Raw genomic sequence first — 21,663 nt, forward strand, 5'->3', positions numbered from 1 at the left:
TTTTTCCTTTGGTCCCACCAAACCAGTCCACAACCTGCAGGTTATATCCATCAATCAGCGGATGGAGAAAGAGAAGTACAATAGTTGTGTGTGATTTACCTCAAAAGGGCACCATGGAGCCTTAGATCAGGGGTGTCAAATGTCGATCCTCAAGGGCCGCAATCCAGTCGGGTTTTCAGGATTTCCCCAATGAATATGCATGAGATCCATTTGAACGCACTGCTTTCATTGTATGCTGACAGATCTCATGCATATTCATTGGGGAAATCCTGAAAACTCAAATGGATTGCGGCCCTCGCGGACTGACATTTGACACCCCTGCCTTAGATACTCAATATTTCAACTGATAAAATAATGGACCATGTGTTTACTCTTCCATGAGAAATTAGGTCCTTACCTGATAATTTTCTTTCTTTTAGTCTCTCCAGACCAGCACTGATTGGTTTACGCTCCTCTGCCAGCAGGTAAAGACAGACACTAACTTTTGAGATTAGTATAAGAGGGCTGTGCAGTCCCTCTTACAATCAATCTTTTCGAATAGCCAAGCAGAAATATAACACATTCCAGAACCTACGACCCCATATACTCAGGGAGAAGACATAAGCCTAGCCCAAAAGGACCAGGAAACACTGTTGGATACTGATTAGAACAAGAACCCTTCCTAAAAATGTCCCACAGTTTGCCAGCTAAACCAGACAAACCAAAGCCGCTGCCTGTGTAACTCCCCAACAACCAACCACAACAAACATCTGTCCTCCTGAGAGGATCTTGTGGATCAACCAAAAGGTCCAAGTTCTCATCAGGCGAAACAGGGTCCACTAACAAAAAATCCTCATCTCAAGAAATCCGCGGCCGCTTGGACAAAGATGAAGCTGCCGAATGGGGGCAAACGTGGAAGGCAAAGGCCCCCCCAGAAAAAACAGAGACCCCTGGGGAACAAGCAAGACCCCCAGCCACCTGTAAGTAAGCCTTGTACATGGCTAAAACAAAATCAGGGGCACCCCCCTCCCAAAGAAGTACTCACTGCAGAAGCAGGAGAAATATTTTTTTTTTTTTTTAAAGTTTTTTATTGATTTTTTTCACATATCAACAAGTGTTATAAATTTTCCATACATTTATCTTAACAATACACTTGATATCTCTATAATGTATTTTATATAAACCATATTTTATATTATTTTTCTTATGAATTTATATAACATATATATTGTAATGATTTTATCAATTATTATTTAATTATGAACCCTTTTCTCTCCCTTTATCACATTAATTTCTCATAGGACTATCATTCATTCATTATGATATATTTTTTATAATGTATAATAAAGAGAATAAATTCTTTACCCCTTCCCTCCCTCCCTTCTTTAACCATTATCTTATTATGGGAAAAAATTAAAATCAGTCATTGCAAAAATCTGTTAATGGTCCCCAAATTTTCTTGAACTTATCCATATATCCTTTTTGTGTTGCAAATGTACGCTCCATCTTATATATATGGCAAACTGAGTTCCACCAAAAATTATAGTTTAATCTGTCATAATTTTTCCAATTATGTGTAATTTGCTGTACTGCTACTCCGGTCAATATAAATAATAGTTTATTGTTATTTGATGAAATTTGACTTCGAGCTCTCATTGCAGTACCAAACAGAATCGTATCATATGTCAAGGCTACCGGATTTTCTAACATCCTATTAATTTGAGGCCAAATTGATTTCCAAAATATTAATATGAATGGACAATAGAATAAAAGATGATCTAATGTCCCTGCTTCAAGATGACAATGCCAGCATCTATTAGACTTAGAGCTATCTATTCTATGTAAACGTGTGGGGGTCCATAAAGCTCTATGTAAAATAAAAAACCAAGTTTGTCTCATAGAAGCTGACAATGTGCATTTTAACCTCCAAGACCAAAGTCGTGGCCATTGAGATGCATTAATCTGATGCTTAATCTCAATGCTCCAAATATCTCTAAGACCATTTTTTTTTCTTTTTATGTACGAATCCAGATATTAATTTATACCACATTGCGGCTTGGTGACCCATGGAGTCTATCTGAAAACATAAGAATTCCATACTATGATAGTTATTAAGATTTTTCCATTCAGGGAACCCTACCTATATTTAAAACCTATTCCTGTCTCTCTAAGACAGGAGGGAGGTTACCTGAGGCCACAGGAAAAATGACGGAGCTTCCTGCCAATACTGAGAAAAGGCCTGCCGCAAAAATCTCCCCTGAGGCCTGTAGCAGCAAAGAGGCCTGAACAGTCCCTGCCGCTAAAGCAGAACTGCAGGCAGCAGCTACTGTAGCAAAAAGGGAGTCCCCAGCACTATCAGCAGTAAGGGAAACCTTATTTCTCTGACCATTGGCAGCTGGAGAAAGGCCTGTGGAGGCGTCAGAGGAAGACTGGGCTTCCCCACTGCCTGCAGCCGACGAGCAGTGCATACGAGAAGGGGAACTCTGCTCGCCGGCACCCAAAGCTGCATACACTGCTCGTTGGGGAAACAATGAACACTTTTTCCCTTTAAAAGTGCTCATCGTGAACAGTTACAAAAAGAAAACATCCAGTTACCAATTAACATGGAAACATGACGGCAGATAAAGGCCAAATGGCCCGTCTAGTCTGCCCATCCAGGCCCTCTTGAATTCAGACACAGTCTCCGTTTCCACCACCTCTTTCGGGAGATTAAAGCTAATTAAAAGCTTCCTTTCAGACCGGCACTGCCTCAGGATGTTTGGGGGGGGGAGGGGGGTTTGGGTTTTTTTTAACAAGTACAACTTTATGAGCAGAACCAGACTCTCAAAGCTATATGCCTTGCCTGAACTGTGGCAAGGCTTACTGCTGAGGAACCTCTAAACACAAAATTTGGGGAGGTTGGAGAAAATGGGGGGGAGGAACTTGGCCAGTCGAGTGTGGCACCCTCAAGGTTGGATGGACCCCCAAAAAGGTCCCCCAAGCTCCATCCAGTGCCCATAAACAGGGACAAAAAAGGCCAGTAATCACATCCAACAGGCCCTAACTTAACCAAAGGAAAGTCTGCACAGGCTTACCACCTCCACCTGCTGGAGACTGAGAACAGACTGATTGTAGATAGGACTGCATAACCCACTTATACTACAGCCAAAAGTCAATGTCTCAGTCTCCACCTGTGGCAGAAGAGCGTAAACCCATCCGTTTCTTGGAGAGATGTTAAAGAAATAGATAGTGTCTCGTCCCTCACAGCAAGTAGTCTAATGCCCAAGAATGCACTTCCAACATCAGTGCTAGGCATTCAGGCTATCAGCCTCTCCTCACTGATTCCACTACTAACCTGCAGGTCTTCTTGTTAATCTCAAACAGTCTGCATGGTACACCTTAGGACAGCCTGGTTTCTTACAGGAAACAAGTTGTCCCCCATCTCCACAACTGAAACACTCATCTTCTCGTTCTTTTACTGCTTCTACTGCTGACTTGCGCTTTACAATCACTTTCTTTTTCTTGGATTTATCTTCAGTCGAACAGGGCTGGCTCTGTAAATAAACACTGTCATGATTCATCTGTAAATCTTTTTTTCCTTCTACCAGACACAGTTCTCTAGAGGAGCACACAGGATAAAAACAAGAGCCCTTAACCAGAGCCAGACACAGTCAATGAAATGTACACACTCATGGAAGCAAAAGCAGCAAGATAGTCTGAAAGGTTCATACCTTGGGGCGTACACCTAGAAAACCACTGCAGTTTGATGCACCACACTTACAAACTGTCTTTCCATTCCCTAGACATTCCAGGTTGTAGTTAAAGGTCAGTTCAGTGCCTAGAACATAAAAACATAAGAACATAAGAAGTTGCCTCCACTGAGTCAGACCAGAGGTCCATCGCGCCCAGCGGTTCGCTCCTGCGGCAGCCCATCAGGTCTATGACCTGTGAAGTGGTTCCTGACCATTTCTATAACCTACCTCTGCTTCTATCTGTACCCCTCAATCCCCTTATCCTTTAGGAACCTATCTAAACTTTCCTTGAACCCCTGTACTGTGCTCTGGCCTATCACAACCTCTGGAAGTGCGTTTCATGTGTCCACCACCCTCTGGGTAAAAAAGAACTTCCTAGCATTTGTTCTAAACCTGTCCCCTTTCAATTTCTCCGAGTGACCCCTAGTACTTGTGGTTCCCCACAGTCTGAAGAATCTGTCCCTGTCCCTGAAAGATTAAAAGACAACTGACTACCAATAACAACTAGAGCAAAAAAAAAAAAAATCATGAGACAAGACCTATTTCTTACTAAACAACTGTAAGGCACACATACAAGACATTGCCTCTTAACCCTCTCTACCCATTCCCCAGCATTGATGGCTTCCAGACATATTACAGAATACACATACATCCAGAAACTGATTTGCTTTGAGATTTTCATAACACAGCAAAAATCAGACCCAAGTTAAGCAACATAATTCCATACAGCACAATAAAAGCCAAACTTTTACCACCGGTTGCTTACTCAAATAATATACAACCCCTATCATCTGACCTTTACAATCCTTCCCCACAACATTGTTTAGGTATGTAAAAGGATATATGCTTCAGGTACACCTTACCAGCCTTGATGTCACACAGTGCAAAGAGGCCGACACGAGTATCCCCATTCACAGACCATTTCTGGGTCTCGCAGTTTGGTTGGCAGCAGTGATTCATAAATCGAGCATAATTTCCTTTCGGGCCTGCATCAATGATCCGATCCTAAGACCAAAGTAATTCACACAAACATGAGCTGCCAATGTTTCTTAATGATTATTTGTAGAATTCAGGGGTTTTCGGATAATATTTATTGCAAACTAATGCAACAAATTCACATGAACCATAATCACAATACAAACAACACCCTACTCAAACTGTTCAGACAGCAGCCCCAATTTTTGAAAACTCTCCCAAGTAATACTTCAGCTAGGAGGTTGATATATCATATAGAAAAAAGTCTCAGTACATAGGAGCTCATATAACATATATGTTATTTCAAGTCCATATCCTGTATTGGTTGGAACCATATAATCATTTATATCAAAACCTCCTTCCCACCCTTAATTGTGAACTTAGCTGGTGTACGAATACATTTTACTTATATATTTAATTCAAAATAAAAATGCTGATAAAACAATTATCCAAGGAAAATATTGAACTGTAGTTTTGCCCTTTTTTTGCCTAGTGTTTCGGTTGGTCTGTATGTCTGTCGGTCCTAATTATTGTTTTAAAAATAATTTTTTTTAAAAAACATTATGTATAAATAAAATGTTCTCTTTTTATGCTGTAACTCGCTTAGTAAAAATTAAGTTAAGCGATTCATCAAATCAAAATAAAACTTGAATGAGAGCAGCAACATCTGCCAAATCCAATGCTGGTTTGTGCTTTACACAAACCAGCACAAAGTTCATGTGAGTTTGTTGCTTTAGTTTGCAATAAATATTATCCGGAAACCCCCAAATTCTACAAATAACTATATTGTGGGTTGGAAAGTTATAAAACATCAGTTTTTTGTATTTAATGTTCCTTAATGGACCATGTTAAGATAAGATTGAGTGGGGACTATACATGTGGCCAGGAAGTACCCTCTCTAACTCACTGTAAGGCCCAGAACCCAGTGGAACCACAATCAAAACTAAATGTGACTCTTTCTCTCTCTTCCCCAATAAACCCTTTCCCCAAAACTTTCTCTGGAGGCATGCAATCGATGTTGTTCTGACACTCAGAGAAAATCTCAGTGCCCAAACTCACATGCCAGTCTTGCAAGAATGGTGGCACAGTTCAGATTCACAGAGCAAGTCACAAAGTAGTTGTTTCTAAACTGCACCTTCAGCAAAGCCTCCATAGAAGGTTCTGGGAATTAACAAAACTGGAGACAACATGCTTGGAGGAGATCAAGGAGACTGACTGCTGGGAAAGTCAGGTGGCTGAGATGTGATCAGGGAGTGGTGGGAGATGTCTTTCTCACCCATTCCATGTACATCAATTATAATAAGAGGAAAAATCCAAAAGGTTTTAGAGTTCAAAAGTAGGTTAATTGGATTTCACAAAACATTAGTTTTATTTGGAAATATTTATGAGCAAGATAATCAAACACTAGTAGAAATCTCCTCAAAAACTGAGTTAATCTTTTAACATGGTTTTAATTAATTAATTTGAACTAAATAATCGCTCACAGCTTCTTCCAATTTTTTTTTTTCTTTTTTTATGAACACTTGCTCACTGCTACATATGTGAACTGGCCCGATGAGCCACAGTTCCAGAGCTGTACACTGTCATGCAGGAAACCTGGAATCAATCTGAAGCCCAGCACCTGACTTGTGGGGCCGAAAGGGGTTGGGGGATATCACCAATGGCTAACAGCAATACCTGAGGGCATGCCTGAAAAGAACCATCATATATGTAAGCCTTTGTCAAAGGATACCTTGTGTAGTAGTTATAAAAATAGGGAAAATAGCCAAAGGAGCAAGAGAAAATTGAAAAGCAAAAAGAAAAGCAGTTGTGTCATGGGTTTAATCATGTTAAAGGGCATTTCAGAGGAGATAAAAACCGAGGTAGAAGATGAGACTTCCACTTTGTATTCCCTTCAATGCAATGCATTTCAAATAGTTTTCACTGAAGTGCTGTCTAAGAGGGGTAGGATTCTGATTTACAGTCATCTGCTGGACAGTTAAACTACCCACCCTGTATTTCACACACAAAATGGTCCCTAAAGATATATTTTTAAAGGCTACTTTTAAAGACCAACAATTCAGGTTAATATATTAGACTTCCATAAGCCCAAGGCAAAAAATAACTGAGCTTTATTACTATACTTAGACAAATGAAAAGTCAGCATGTGTTCTGCTCACTAAGAAGGGTAAAGTATTGCAGGTTACCTTGTCCAAAGTTAGCATGTAGAAATTGGTGATATCATTTTCTTGGGCATGCCGAATTCTGGCCCGGCACTCCTCCTCATCTATTAACTCTCCCACATATTCATTCACAAACTCACCCTGCAGCGCAAAGAATACAAGATACAATGCTTTATATTGGAGAAAGGGAACACAATTCAAAGGACAAAATGAATCATTAATTTGGCAGACAGCTGGTGTCTACTTCAAGCAATAATTGCACATACACTGTATCTTGTGGCAAAATACAATTGAAATTACATAGGATTACTAAGACCTGGATTCTGTAAATGGCGCCTAAATCAGCCTGTCAATCCTGCTTTTAGACGCAGTTTACAGAATCGTACTTAGCAGGCTGGTATTTTAAAGGCCTATATTTTAGGTGCCTAAGTTTTTGGAGAACTGATAGGTTTCAAGGTTTTATTAAGATGGCGGAGAGCCACGAGGTCCCCATGTTTACTATACAAGAAGCGGCCATACAAGAGCTGACTAAATCCCTCACTCTTGTCATGGAAGACAAACTGGCAAAAATTCAAACTTTCATGGAGGACTTCAGGGAGACTCTGGAGACACATGCAGGCCGCTTGCAAAGGGTTGAGGACGGGGTGGCTCAGCAGGAGGATCGCGCAGCCAACTTTGAGGAGCGCCTGAGGGTCCTGGAGACTGCTAAGACCACCTGCTTGGACAGACTGGACGACCATGAAAATCGGAACCGTAGAAATAACTTACGGTTCATAGGGCTGCCCAACACTGTTCGGAATGTTGATCTGCAGACCTGCCTGGAATTGTGGCTCCCGGGAGTTCTGGAACTCGGCGACCCGGGGAGCGTGTTTTGATTGAGCGCGCTCATCGAGTGGGACCCAGGCGAGAGGGTGAACAGCGGCCCCGGCCAATCCTTGCCCGCTTTCTCAATTTCGCTATGTCCTTGCTCGCTTTCGGCGGGGGTCTGGCTTCAACTACGAGGGGCATAAGATTCTGGTCTTTCAAGACTTTTCTCCTCAAGTGTCTTCACGTTGCAGGGCTATGGCACCCCACTGCACTGCTCTCTACCAAAGAAACATCAGGGTGTCCTTGTTATACCCCGCCAGAGCCCGGGTCTCTTACAACAATAAGATCCACTACTTTGAGATGCTGCGAGATCTGGAGCACTTTATACAGGACCTACCAGCGCCTCTGTGTGCGGACCTGGGGATGGTCTGATTCCCCGGCGCTGCGTCCTCTGGATTTCGCCTGTGCTGTTGTTGAGATATTTCACGTTTAACTCCTGCGTATAGACGGGGACCTGGGTCTGTCCGTTATCTTGGGATATGTTTCCCCTGCAGTTTCTGACTGTTCCAGTATCTCCCGCCGAGATGCGGGCCCTCCATGTTTCTGCTGTTCGAGGATCTGCTGGACTGCTGAAGCACCTGTCCTGCGTGTGCCTGGTGTACTGAAGTTTGGATTCTGGGCTGGCTACCCTGGGGATCCTGCTAGCTTGCTGGTGGGACCTCGGAGGCATCCTTCTCTATTCAACTTCTTGAGGGAGCCGTGCCCCGAGCATTGTGGTGGCTCCCACTGAGTGCCACACACGCAAACCTCTCAGGTCTCTCCATAAACACCAGCGGAGACTGAGGGAAATCTCCTTCTCAGTAACAACTGACTCCCCCCACCTTGAAAAGGTACAAGGTTTTTACCTAAATATTAGATCCATTAGGAATAAGGCACAGCTAGTCAAAGACTGGCTTGAGGAGACCACCCCTGACTTTGTCCTCTTAACCGAAACATGGCTAATCTCTGATAATGACATCATCATACGCGACTGCCTCCCACCTGGGTTCAAAATCATTTCATTGCCCAGAAACAAGGGAAGAGGAGGAGGACTAGCCATCATTGTAAAAGACTCATTTGAATCCTCCATCCTAGCCTCAAAATCCACAGCAGACATCGAAATCCTCTCTTGTAAACTCTGGTCAGACCAACTAGAAGAGAACCTAATCATCACACTATTCTACATTCCCCCCAAGAAATGGTCTATTGCCAAGGAAACCTTTTTTGAATTCCTCCTTACAAACTCTACCACTGGCCCCTACAACTTACTAACTGGTAATCTGAACATCCACCTAGAGCAGGTAGAGCAGGGCGATGCCAAAGAATTACTATTCTTTATCGATTCGCTAGACTTCCTTGTGCCTCTCCCAGAAAAAAACCCCACAAAAAGGACATCAACTAGATCTAGTCACCTTTTCATCCAAAAACCTTATCCAACCCCAAAATATTCTGGCACAAACCACCTGGACCAATACCCTATGGTCGGACCACCGTCTATGCAATTTCCAACTCAACTGGCAATCCAAACGCTCCCCATCCAAACTAAAGGTAGCTAAAAGGATTAGAAAAATGACAGCCACCAGAGGCTTAGTAAACCTAGTGGAATTCTGGACACACTACGACATCTCCTCAGACTCTGACTCCCTCTCCATAGACTCCTGGACCGAAATGAGCACACAAATCCTAAACAAGAAGGCCCCCATCAAACTAAAAAAAATGAGAAACAAAAATCTGGACGGCTGATTCGATGCCGAGTTAGGAACAGCAAAATGTGAACTAAGAAAACTGGAAAGACAATGGCTGAAATCAAGAGATAATACAAGTAGAACAAATTGGAGACTATAGCTAAAAGAATACAAAAAACTCATAACTACAAAATGCACAAATTTTTACGCGCAAAAAATAGGCTTCCCCAACACCAAAACCCTACTCAAACTCATCAACAATCTCTACGATATACAGGCCTTTTCCCGCCCCAGTACAGACCCCCCACCATCAGCTGATGCGCTAGCTGAATATTTTAACCACAAAATCAACAACCTAAGATCCAACCTACCGATCTCCACATCCAACCACCTGAACTACCCAGTCGCCCAACACATTGACGAACCCAGGGTAGATATGTACTGGAACAATTTTTCCACCCCCACCTGGAATAAATTTTGCAAACTCTACTCGAAATACGCCGATTCGTTTTGCAGATTGGACAGTTGCCCACCAAACGTCATGAAAGCTGCTCCAGTCACTTTCAAAGTCAAGCTACACGACTGGCTCTCCTATCCTCTGGAGTTAGGTCAGATTCTAATCACACCGATTTAAAAAAAAAAAAAAAAAAACCCCAGAGAATCTATCCAATTGACATCGAATTACAGACCCATTGCAAACATCCCCTTTTTTGTAAAGCTGATGGAAGGCTTGGTAAACCAGGACTTAGAAACACACCTAGATAAATTCAGCATACTTCATGACAACCAATCGGGTTTTCACTCCGAGTTCAGCACGCAAACAGTTATTGCTTCTTTACTGGACTCCCTCCTGAACCTATTCAGCCAAGGTTCCTGTGCACTAATCCTCCAGCTGGACCTGAATAGTGCTTTCGATTTAGTCGATCATGCCATCCTACTAGATTGCTTAGAGACAATCGGACTCTCAGGCAATGTATTAAAATGGTTCCAAGGATTCTTGACTAAACGATCGTACCGAGTCTATAGCGATAATCAATCCTCCAACTGGGCAATCCCATGCGGAGTCCCACAGGGTTTCTCCCTATCTCCCACTCTATTCAACATTTGCCTTTCCCCACTGGTGAATCTACTACAAAAACTAAAAATCAAGTTCTACATCTACGCCGATGACATCACCATAATCCTTCCCCTAACAAGCCTGACTCCTGAGATGAAGAAACATTTAGAACTAACTTTAAAGCAAATCGAATCATAGATGACAGTTCAAACTGAAACTCAACTCCGAAAAAACCAAATTCTTCCTAGCCAGCCCAAACGGCAAAATCAAAGACACTTCAATTTCCCTGAACGGACAGAACTTCCCTTTCGTCGACAACCTAAAAATCTTATGAGTGACACTGGACCTTCACCTCACTCTTGATTCTCACACAGAGCTACTGATCAAAAAAGGCTTCTTAACACTATGGAAATTAAGAACCATCAGAAAGTTCTTCGACACAGCTTCATTCTGACTACTGGTGCAAGCCTCAATCTTAAGCCTGCTCGACTATTGTAATATCATTTATCTGGGGTCTTTCAAGAAAACCATTCAAAGACTCCGAATCATACAAAATTCAGCAGTACGACTGATCTTCAATATAAAAAAATGGGACCACATAACCCTTTACTACCAAAAACTTCACTAGCTACCCCTAGAAGCAAGAGTGCTGTTCAAATTTGCCTGCCTTTGTTTTAAATCCATGCTGGGTTTGGCCCCCCATACCTGATCACCCACTTTAAATTGGACTATTCCACCAGGCCAAAACGCAGAATACAAATATTCAGCTACCCAATAATAAAAAACTGCCGATACAAAAGATTCCTTGACAGAACTCTTGCGTTTCAAGCAAACCAACAGAACGGCTGGCTAAGTAATCTCATTATGCACTCTTCATCCTACCTTAACTTCAGAAAACTAGTCAAAACCAACCTGTTTAACCGATTTGTAACAAAGAACTCCTACAGACTTTCCCCTGTATTCCACTTACTTGTACTTGACGTCCCTACAATGCGGACTTTCACTCTGTTTCTCTCCCCCCCTACAAATATGCATGTATTCTAAGACATCACTGTTCTTCTAAAAATTCATTGTATTCAAGGACTTCATTGTTATATCTTCGCTGACTGCCCAGCTATTCTTATTGTAAACCGCCTCCAACTACTTTGGCGGTATATAAAAAATAAAATTATTATTATTATTAGCCCTTGGATAACCCCAGATACAGTACTCCTTGGATATTAGCAAATCAAAACTGAGTAATTCTTTTGAGTCAATATAAGGTAGGCTATAAAATTTTATACATAAATGTCAACTGGTTCAGTGTTGCATAAGTTTGCAATCAAGCATAGTTGCTTTCTAGAAAGTTTTACCACCTGTCCTCTAAATAAGAAACAGGTCATGTAACTCATGCATACTTCTTAGAAAATCTAGATTTCTTTTACTACCCATTTGGTTACTTAAAAAATGTTTTGGTTCCTAATGCTAAGATAAAATCAGCTGAGAATCTCTGCAGTCAAAAGGGCAAAAAAATATTAATTTACACATGAAACCTTGAAATATGGTAAAGACATTAACTGCACAAAAAGACCCCAGCAGACACTTCATGCAGGAGCGTTGGTAAAATGGTAGCACAGCATTACCTTTTTAATGTCCGATATGCAGCGCAGGCCCCAGCCACGGCTTAGTGTTCTGAAGATCTCAACCTCGGGGTACTGCCTTTTGGTGAAGGCTTGATTTTGGCAGTGCTCTCCAGCTGGACAGACCATGGGATGGCACTCATAGAGCAGCATGCGGTTAATGCACTCTGAATCCAAGCCACAGGGATTTTCATCTGTGGCTTTGCAATTGCAGCGTGGTATCTCAGACAGGTCAACTGTGAAGATCTGAACCTTACCTACTGGTCTGTTTACCTAGGAAATTAAGAGACATCTCCGATTAATAATTCAAAGAACTGATGAAAAGATAAGTCAGAACAGGAAAAAAGCATTAACATTTACATCTCGAGAGTCTCTGACTCTGCTGTTCCACACACAAGTATCAGATATCTATAGCTGTAAGAGCCGGACACATGCAGCAGCACTAACCTTAATATGTCTGTAGGGTGGGGGTTTTTTATCATTCTTTTTGTCTTCTTGAAGCTGTCTTATCTCTTTTTGAGCCTTCAGCTCTTCAAACCTTGCAGCAGCTGCTTGCAGTGCTGAGAAGAAATTAGAGACCATCTCAATCCCTCTGCTACACTACTTTTAAAGGGGACATACATAGTCACTAAGTGGCCTAGGTATCCCTACACCTCTGAGCTGCAGAGTGCATCTGCCACCTCAGCTCCTGGCTGTCTTATTAATTCTATGTACCTTTTTTATAGGTTCCGTCTACCCCCTTTCCCATTTTGTCCTTGCTGCTTGCATCTCCCTCCATGTAAGGGAAGACCCTAGCCTGATGAGTCCACAAGTAATCATTGGAACCAAAGAAGAGAACAGGAAACTCCCCGATGTTGTGCTTCATTTTCTGAATGTTGATAGGAATACTTCTTGGATGAGAGACCTCAGCTGGCCACCATCTGTTGCAGATTAAAATGAGAAAGCAGACAGAGGATACTAATAAGCATAAGGAAGGCACATCAAGCTATACAGCTGTGCATGCCAGAGGTAACTGAACAGACTGAATTGACCACGTAGCTTATCTATCAACATTTGCTGTTTTATTATTTAAAAATTTATAGCCCACTGCATTCAACAATTCTGCATGGGTCACAATAAAACATGTAATTAACTCAGACTGACTCAATAAACATATACTGTTTAAATTAAGAAAGCACTCATTCAATGCAGATATCCCTTATCCCTGTACTCTACCTACATGTACTCGATGTCTCTACTCTACACTGTGTCTATTACTCTGACTTTCTCCCTCTCTACATGTATTCGATGACTTCATTGTAATTTATTTTCATTAATTGTCCAGCTCTTCTTGTTGTAAACCGCCTCAAACTACTATGGCTTTGGCGGTATATAAGAATAAAATTATTATTATATTCTCCAGAAATGTTACCCTGTGTATCACACTCTTTTCTGTAAGCTATTCAAAGCTACAATCCAGCCTCTATTTCCTTCCTATGGAGAGCCATGAATTAGAGAATGTATTAAAATAGCCCAATGTTGTTTATGATGTTGTCTATGTAATATACACCATCAATTCACAACGGCATATAATAAACTTCAAAGTGCCTAATTTCTAAGTGATCTTTTTTTCAGATAATATCTTTCTAAGTACCTCTATGGTCTTCAGTTCCAGCCAACCACCAGCCAAATTATTTGAAGGCTTGTTTCTCTTTCTGGCTTTTATTCATCATCAGACCTTAGTTTTTTTTTTAAGTGCTTGTGCTCTATATTCTATGTTTTGTGCAAATCGATAAACTTTTCTTACACAACTTTAAAACTTTTGTACTTAGCTTTAGCTATTTCTTCATTCTTTTTTTAAACCTCGGGAAGGACCTTAAGGTTCAACCAGTTTCGCCCAAAGGCTTTTTCAAGAACGGGTCCCCCCTTTTGTTTTGCTCCACACCATCCTGACACATGTTCTTCTATGAATGATAACGGTTTTTAGCACAGGGAGCTGTGCTGAATGCCCCTCTCAGCTGCTGACGCTAAAAAGCACAGTTACTTACCGTAACAGGTGTTATCCAGGGACAGCAGGCATATATTCTCACATGTGGGTGACGTCATCTACGGAGCCCCGGCGCGGACAGCTTTTCAAGCAAACTTGATTAAAGTTTCAAGTTTGCACACTGCACCACGCATGTGCGTGCCTTCTCGCCCACTAGAGGGCGCATCCCACCTCATGGTCCTCAGTTCCATATCTAGCAAGGAAGCCATCCCCGGGGAGGCGGGCGGGTTGTGAGAATATATGCCTGCTGTCCCTGGATAACACCTGTTACGGTAAGTAACTGTGCTTTATCCCAGGACAAGCAGGCATGATATTCTCACATGTGGGTGACCTCCAAGCTAACCAAAAAAGGGCAGGTGGGAGGATGGCAATTTAGGAAAACAGATTTTGCAATACTGACTGGCCAAACCGGCCGTCACTTCTGGATAAAGTGTCCAGACAGTAATGAGAGGTGAATGTATGAACCGAAGACCAAGTGGCAGCCTTACATATGTCCTCCATCGGAGTGGATCGGAGGAAGGCTATCGAAGCTGCCATCGCTCGGACCTTGTGCCCCGTGACTCGACCCGGGGGAGGAAGGCCAGCCTGAGCGTAGCAAAAGGAAATGCAAGCGGCCAACCAGTTAGACAGAGTGCGCTTGGAAACTGGATGCCCTAATCGATTGGGATCGAAGGACAAAAACAATTGAGGAACCTTCCGATGAGGCCTGGTGCGTTGAAGATAGAAAGCCAACGCCCTCTTACAGTCAAGCGTGTGAAGCGCCGTCTCGCCAGGATGGGAGTGGGGCTTCGGGAAGAACACAGGAAGGACAATGGACTGATTGAGGTGGAAGTCAGAAACAATTTTAGGTAAAAACTTAGGATGGGTGCGGAGAACCACCTTGTCGTGATGGAAGACAGTGAAAGGGGGGTCCGCAACCAAGGCTTGCAACTCCCCGATCCGCCTGGCGGAGGTGAGGGCAATTAGAAACACCGCCTTCCAAGTCAGAAATTTCAAGAGGGACTTGTTGAGTGGCTCAAACGGGGGTTTCATCAGTTGAGCCAGAACCACATTCAAATTCCACACGACAGACGGAGGCTTAAGAGGGGGACAAACCCTGAGTAACCCTTTCATGAAACGTGTCACCAAGGGATGGAGTGACAGAGGGCGTCCCTCCAGAGGTTGGTGGAAAGCAGAAATCGCACTGAGATGAACCCGCACCGAAGTGGTTTTCAAGCCGGAGCGCGACAAGTGAAACAAATATTCTAAAACCGAGGATACCGGAACTGATACCGGATCCAGGTGAAAAGACGAGCACCAGGTGGAAAACCTGGTCCATTTCTGCGCATAGCAAAGCCTCGTCGAGATCTTGCGGGAGGCTTCCAACACCTCCTTCACCGATTGAGACAGGTCCGGAGGAGTCAGGGAACAAGAAACCAGGCTGTCAGGTGCAATGACTGCAGATTGGGATGTAACATGGATCCTTGACTCTGAGACAGCAGAGAAGGAGAGACTGGCAGGGGGAGAGGCTCTCTGGCACTGAGCTGGAGCAGCAGGGAGAACCAGTGCTGACGCGGCCACCGAGGTGCTATGAGAATCATCGTGGCCGTGGACGATTTTAGGTGTACCAACGTTCGCATGATCAGAGGGAACGGAGGGAATGCATACGGGAACCTCCCTTCCCAGTCGAGTAGGAAGGCATCCGCTTCCAGACGGTCTTGCGAGTACATCCGAGAACAATATAGTGGTAGTTTGTGTGTCTCCGGAGAGGCAAACAGATCCACCTGTGGCGTTCCCCAGCGTGCGAAGACCTCGCGTAGAACTGCTGAGTGTAGAGTCCACTCGTGCGGTTGCAGAAGTCGACTCAGTTTGTCCGCTAGGCAATTCCGTTCTCCTTGGATGTAGACCGCCCGGAGGAAGATGTTCCGGGAGGCCGCCCACTCCCAGAGGCGAAGAGCTTCGGAGCAGAGGGGCCATGACCCTGTTCCTCCCTGCTTGTTCACGTAATACATTGCCACCTGATTGTCCGTGCGGACGAGGACCACCTGGTCCTGCAATATGTGAACGAAGGCTCGAAGTGCTAGGAAGATGGCTCGTAGCTCTAGCATGTTGATATGACACTGACGGTCTTCTGACGACCACAGGCCCTGCGTGCGAAGACCGTCGAGATGGGCTCCCCACGCGTACTCCGAGGAGTCCGTGGTCAGGACCTTGCGAAAAGGCGGAGTGCGAAACAATAGTCCCATGGACAGATTTGAAGAGTCTGTCCACCAACGCAGCGATTTCCGCAAGGGCGGAGTTACCGAAATGAGGCGAGACACCGGGTCGCACTCCTGGCGCCACTGGGACGCGAGGGTCCACTGAGGGATCCTCAGGTGTAGCCTCGCAAACGGCGTGACATGTACCGTCGAGGCCATATGGCCCAGCAGCATCATCATGCGCTTGGCCGACACCCTCGATAGTTGGGAGACCTGGCGGCTCATCCGTACCAAGGCTTCCAACCGCTGGGTCGGCAGGTAGGAGCGTAGGCTCACCGTGTCCAGCACAGCACCTATGAATTGAAGAGACTGCGACGGTCTCAACTGAGACTTTGGAAAGTTTATCTCGAACCCGAGAGTTTGCAGGAAGGCAATAGACTGTCGGGTCGCTGAGATAACCTCCTCCCTGGTCGGGGCTTTGATGAGCCAATCGTCCAGGTAAGGGAACACATGGAGTCCACGGGACCTGAGGGCTGCTGCAACCACCACCATGCACTTCGTGAATACTCGTGGGGACGCGGCCAGGCCGAAGGGCAGTACCCTGTACTGGAGGTGGAGGTCCCCCACCTGGAATCGTAAGAATCTTCGACAGGCGGGGTGCACCGGAACATGGGTGTATGCTTCCTTCAGGTCGAGGGAGCACATCCAGTCCCCTTCCCCCAAGAGGGGGTACAGAACCGGGAGAGATAGCATTCGAAACTTCTCCCGGGCCAGGAATTTGTTGAGCTTCCTGAGGTCCAGTATGGGGCGCAGGTCCCCGGTCTTTTTTGGGACCAAAAAGTAGCGGGAGTAAAACCCCGTACCCCACTGGTCCTTGGGGACCGGCTCGACCGCCCGAAGCTTCAAGAGGGCTTTGGCTTCGGTTATAAGGGTCGGTAGCTGCGAACGGTTGCAGGGGACTAGACTTGGAGGACTGTCCGGCGGCGAGGCCACAAAGTTGAGCGAGTAGCCCTCGGAGACGATCCGGAGCACCCAAGCGTCTGAGGTAATCCCGGTCCATGCCTCCCGGAAGAACCGAAGACGGCCCCCGATAGGAAGGGGTTCCTGAGAAAGTGCGGAGGGGAACCCGCCCCGTCCGCTCATCCCGTCAAAAGGAAGGCGCTGGCTTAGAAGGGCCCTGCGCCGGGGCTTGGGGTTGTCCCCCTCTGCCTCGCTGAGACGGACGTCTCGGAGGCGGTCTCGAGAAAGCCGGGGTCGACTTCTGAGGGTATCGGCGCGGCGGAGGCCGAAAGGGTTTCTGCGGCGGGGGCCTAGGTTTGGGGCGGACCAGGGATGCTAGAGAGCGCTCCTGTTCCGACAAGCGCTTGGTCGCCGCATCCAATGACTCGTCGAATAACTCGGACCCCACACAAGGCAAGTCTGCCAGGCGTTCCTGCAGGTTTGGGTCCATGTCGAGGGTGCGAAGCCAGGCCAAGCGGCGCATGGCCACCGCGAGGGCCGACACCCTCGAAACCAGCTCAAAGGCGTCGTACACTGCATGGAATAGGTACAACCGCAATTGAGACAGGTTGGACATAAACTTGTCGAATCCTGCTCTTTGGGAGTCCGGTAACGAGTTCCGATATTGAGGAAGGTCCTTCACCATACCACGCAAAAAGGAGGAAAAGGTGAAGGCGTAGTTTAGAACCCTGGTGGCCATCAGGGAATTTGAATAGAGGCGGCGGCCAAACTTGTCCAGGGTCCGTCCCTCCCTGCCTGGTGGAACCGCCGCAGAAACCCGTGAGGGCTGTGATTTTTTAAGAGCAGACTCCACCAGAAGAGACTGGTGTGAGAGCTGCGCCTTATCGAACCCTTTAGGGGGAATCGTCCTATACTTCGATTCCATTTTTGAAGGCACAGACGTGACTGTAAGAGGGTTTGACAAGTTCTTCAGCCAGGTTTGCAGAAGGACACTGTTGAGAGGGAGTCTAGGCACCTCCCTAGGAAGAATGGGGAGGTCCTGTTCCTCCAAAAATTCTTTGGAATACCGAGAGCCTACCATCAGGTCAATCCCCAGGGCTTGGGCCATGTCCTGAACGAAGGATGAAAATGAGGACGGCCTAGTCTGGGGAGAGGGGGTTCTCGACCGCCCCACCGAGGAGAGGGGGGAGGCCTCATGGGAATAATGAGGATCCCTAACCGATCCCGAATCCCAGGATCCCCTCTCGAGGGCCCTCGAGGGGGAAGGGGAAGTTGTCCTCCTCGCAGAACCCCTGGGTGAGGACCCCGGGGTTCGTGGGACACTCTCCCGTTTCCTCGGCGAGGCGGCCCGGGAAGACTTCCCATGGGGTGAGCGGAGGAGCCTCGGGTTGTTGAGGCGCAACTCCGACACCTGCAACGCCTCGCCCTTGAAGGACAAGGAACGGTCGCGCCGAGGTGAGCCTCGGGGCCGCTTAGACTTCCTCGATCGACGCCCCGTCCGAGGTCGCGTCGAGGGCGAGGTGTGTCTGGAAGACCCGGAGGAAGAGGAGGAAAGACGGCGCACTCTGCGCAACTTTTCTTTGGGCCTTACACTCCGCTCAGGGGGTTCCCCCGAGGTCGAGGTCCGGGGCGGGGCCGAGACCGAGGTGAACGGGGTCCCAGTACCCGAGACCGAGGTCGCCGAGGCCGGGGCTCCCGAGGGAGCCGAGGCCGGGGCCTCCGAGACCGAAGGCGTCCAGGCCGAGGTCGAGGCCGCCGGAACCGCAGCACGCTGCAACACTTCCAGGGCTCCCGACAGCTCCGATGAGATCAGAGCTCGGAGGAGATCCTGGAAGGCCGGAATCCCCACGAAGGTGGGGAGTTCCGAGTCCGGGGCACACTCCCTGGAGGGCGACCTCAGTCTCGAGTATTCCCTCGGGGTGTGCGGAGTCGAGGTCCGATGCGGGGCCGGGGTCGACCCACCCGCCTTGGCCTGACTCGAGGATGGCTTCTTTGCTGAAGGGGATGGAACAGAGGACTTACCCGAAGCTTGCTTCACTGACGACGCCTTCGAGGAGGAGGGGCCGAGGCGAGGCCGAGGCCCCCGAGGACGCCGAGGCCGAGGTCAAGGCCGGGGCCGAAGCCGAGGCCGACGTCGAGGCCTTAGGCGGCGCGTCGACGGCGAACAATTCGGCCATTCTTGCCTTACGGCGACGGAGGGCCCTGTTTTGGAAGGTAGCGCAGCGATCACACGAGTCTGTCGGATGTTCGGGCCCAAGGCAGACGATGCACCACCGGTGAGGGTCAGTGATGGAAAGCAACCTCTCGCACCGGTTGCACTTTTTGAATCCCGTAACAGGACGGGACATCCACGAAGAAAAAGAAGAAGGCCGGGAACGTACCGACGTCCCGCGGCCACGGATTCCGGGAGCCCCCGGAGTCCGATGAAAAACGAAAGACTTTTTTTTTTTTTTTTGAAGAGAAACGAAAAGAAAGAAACAGCACCGCGAACTAATTCGAAGGAAAACAAACTAAACGCGGCAGCTAGAAGGCAAAAACACTGGAGCTCAGATCCACAGGGCTTTCTTGCTCCGCGGAAAAATTTGAACTGAGGACCACGAGGTGGGATGCGCCCTCTAGTGGGCGAGAAGGCACGCACATGCGTGGTGCAGTGTGCAAACTTGAAACTTTAATCAAGTTTGCTTGAAAAGCTGTCCGCGCCGGGGCTCCGTAGATGACGTCACCCACATGTGAGAATATCATGCCTGCTTGTCCTGGGATAAACCACTATTGCGGTTTAGTAAAAGGGGGCCATAGTGCAAAATATAGACAGCAGATATAAATTCTCAAAACGGACACATTTTGATCACTAAATTGAAAATAAAATCATTTTTCCTACCTTTTTGTCTGGTGATTTCATGAGTCTCTAGTTGCACTTCCTTCTGTAAATCCAATATTTCTTTCTTTTTTTTCTGCCCCCTCCCCTTTCCTTTCTGTCTCTTTCTTTCTCTCTCCCCTGCCCCCTTTTTCTTTCTGTCTTTCTCTCTCCCCCTGCTCCCTCTTTTTTCTCTCTCTCTGCCCCTGTTTATTTATCTTTCTCTCCCCTCTGCTCCCCCAAGCTATCTCGCCGATTTCTCAACTTCCCCAATTCTTTTTCTCTCTCTCGGCTGCCCCCTTCCTCCCCCCCTAAGCTACCACACCGATTTCTCCCTGCTTCCCTGAGCCAGGCCTGGCACGTACAAGTGCCGGGCTCACAAGCCTTCACCTCCGACGTCAATTCAGATGTCAGAGAGGAAGTTCCAGGCCAGCCAGGCAGCGATTGGCTGGCCCAGAACTTCCTCTCCGACATCAGAATTGATGTCGGAAGTGAAATATTGTGGGTCTGATGCTTGTACACGCCTGGCCTGGCTCAGGGAGGAAGGAAGAACAAGATCGCAAAGGTAACGTGATCGACCATTTGGGCACCCCTGGTATAGTGGATGGCCAAAGCGTTAGAATTCTGGTTGGACTCCACTTTAAGTATGAAAGATCAAGTGCTGGCCATGGTCAAGTCTGCTTTCTTTCAGATGAGCATTCTCAGTAGGCTAAAGTTTATGTATCGTAGTTCAGACAGCAATTTTGCAAAAGTTGGATTATTCCAATGTGCTGTTATTTGGGATCTTTACAGTCTGAAAGGATGCTGAGACTGGTTAGTGATGCACTCAGTAGTGTTCACTAAGCAAAAATACGAGCTTTGATGATTTCTGTGGCAGGAGTACTTCTCTGGAATAGTTTGACAGGGCCACTTAAGAGTACTTTCTGATATTAAGAGTGTGTTAAAACAACTTTAACACATACACAGTCTAGGTCACAGTGCAAAAAAAATAAATAACCTTCATCTAAAAACCAATCTTCAAATAAAATATAATGCAAAAGATTACAGAAGCTTTTTAATGAAATCTTTTGCATTATATTTTATTTGAAGATTGGTTTTTAGATGAAGGTTATTTATTTTTTGCACTGTGACCTAGACTGTGTATGTGTTATTTGAGCCGCTTAGGTTTAAGCAGGGTATAAGTTTTTAAATAAATAAATATCGAACCACAGGTTCTATCTCAAATAAATTGTTTAATTAAACTAATTCTGACTTTATATAATGAACCTGAAAAGTAAAAATCTGTCACATTTTCTCTTTAAAAATCAGCTCTACCTGTAGCGCCCAACTTTCACCCAGACCACCTCCTTGTAGTGTGGCTTCTTGCCTGCTCTGCAGTCATTGCAGAACCAGTTTCCATCAGGCATCTCAATGTTCAAACACTCACGGTGAAAAGCAGCAGGGCAGGACTCACAGCACAAGAGACTGCCTCCTGTCATGACCAAGAGAACAAGTAAAAGAAAGGAGGAGAAGTTTAGTAAACAGGAATTTTCCACTCCACCAAGTTATCTTGCTCTTAGCTCCTTCACTAATTGGGAATGTAAAGGAAAGGA

The 21,663-nt window shown here is 46.0% G+C and overlaps 1 protein-coding gene across 3 annotated transcripts in view; it reads right to left on the bottom strand.

Annotated features, from left to right (window-relative positions):
* NSD1 (nuclear receptor binding SET domain protein 1) overlaps positions 1-21,663 on the bottom strand; it is a 140,762-nt gene that overhangs the window by 5,099 nt on the left and 114,000 nt on the right. For all 3 annotated transcript variants that reach the window (XM_033926853.1, XM_033926851.1, XM_033926852.1), the window contains 8 exons: positions 21,386-21,542; positions 12,769-12,974; positions 12,502-12,614; positions 12,058-12,327; positions 6,872-6,988; positions 4,574-4,715; positions 3,690-3,796; positions 3,314-3,512 (listed from right to left, as the gene is read on the bottom strand). In XM_033926853.1, coding sequence (XP_033782744.1) covers positions 3,314-3,512; positions 3,690-3,796; positions 4,574-4,715; positions 6,872-6,988; positions 12,058-12,327; positions 12,502-12,614; positions 12,769-12,974; positions 21,386-21,542 — 1,311 coding nt within the window. The remainder of the gene's footprint in view (positions 1-3,313; positions 3,513-3,689; positions 3,797-4,573; positions 4,716-6,871; positions 6,989-12,057; positions 12,328-12,501; positions 12,615-12,768; positions 12,975-21,385; positions 21,543-21,663) is intronic.

The sequence above is a fragment of the Geotrypetes seraphini genome, chromosome 18 (genome assembly GCF_902459505.1).
Source record: "Geotrypetes seraphini chromosome 18, aGeoSer1.1, whole genome shotgun sequence".
Taxonomy (NCBI): Eukaryota; Metazoa; Chordata; class Amphibia; order Gymnophiona; family Dermophiidae; genus Geotrypetes; species Geotrypetes seraphini.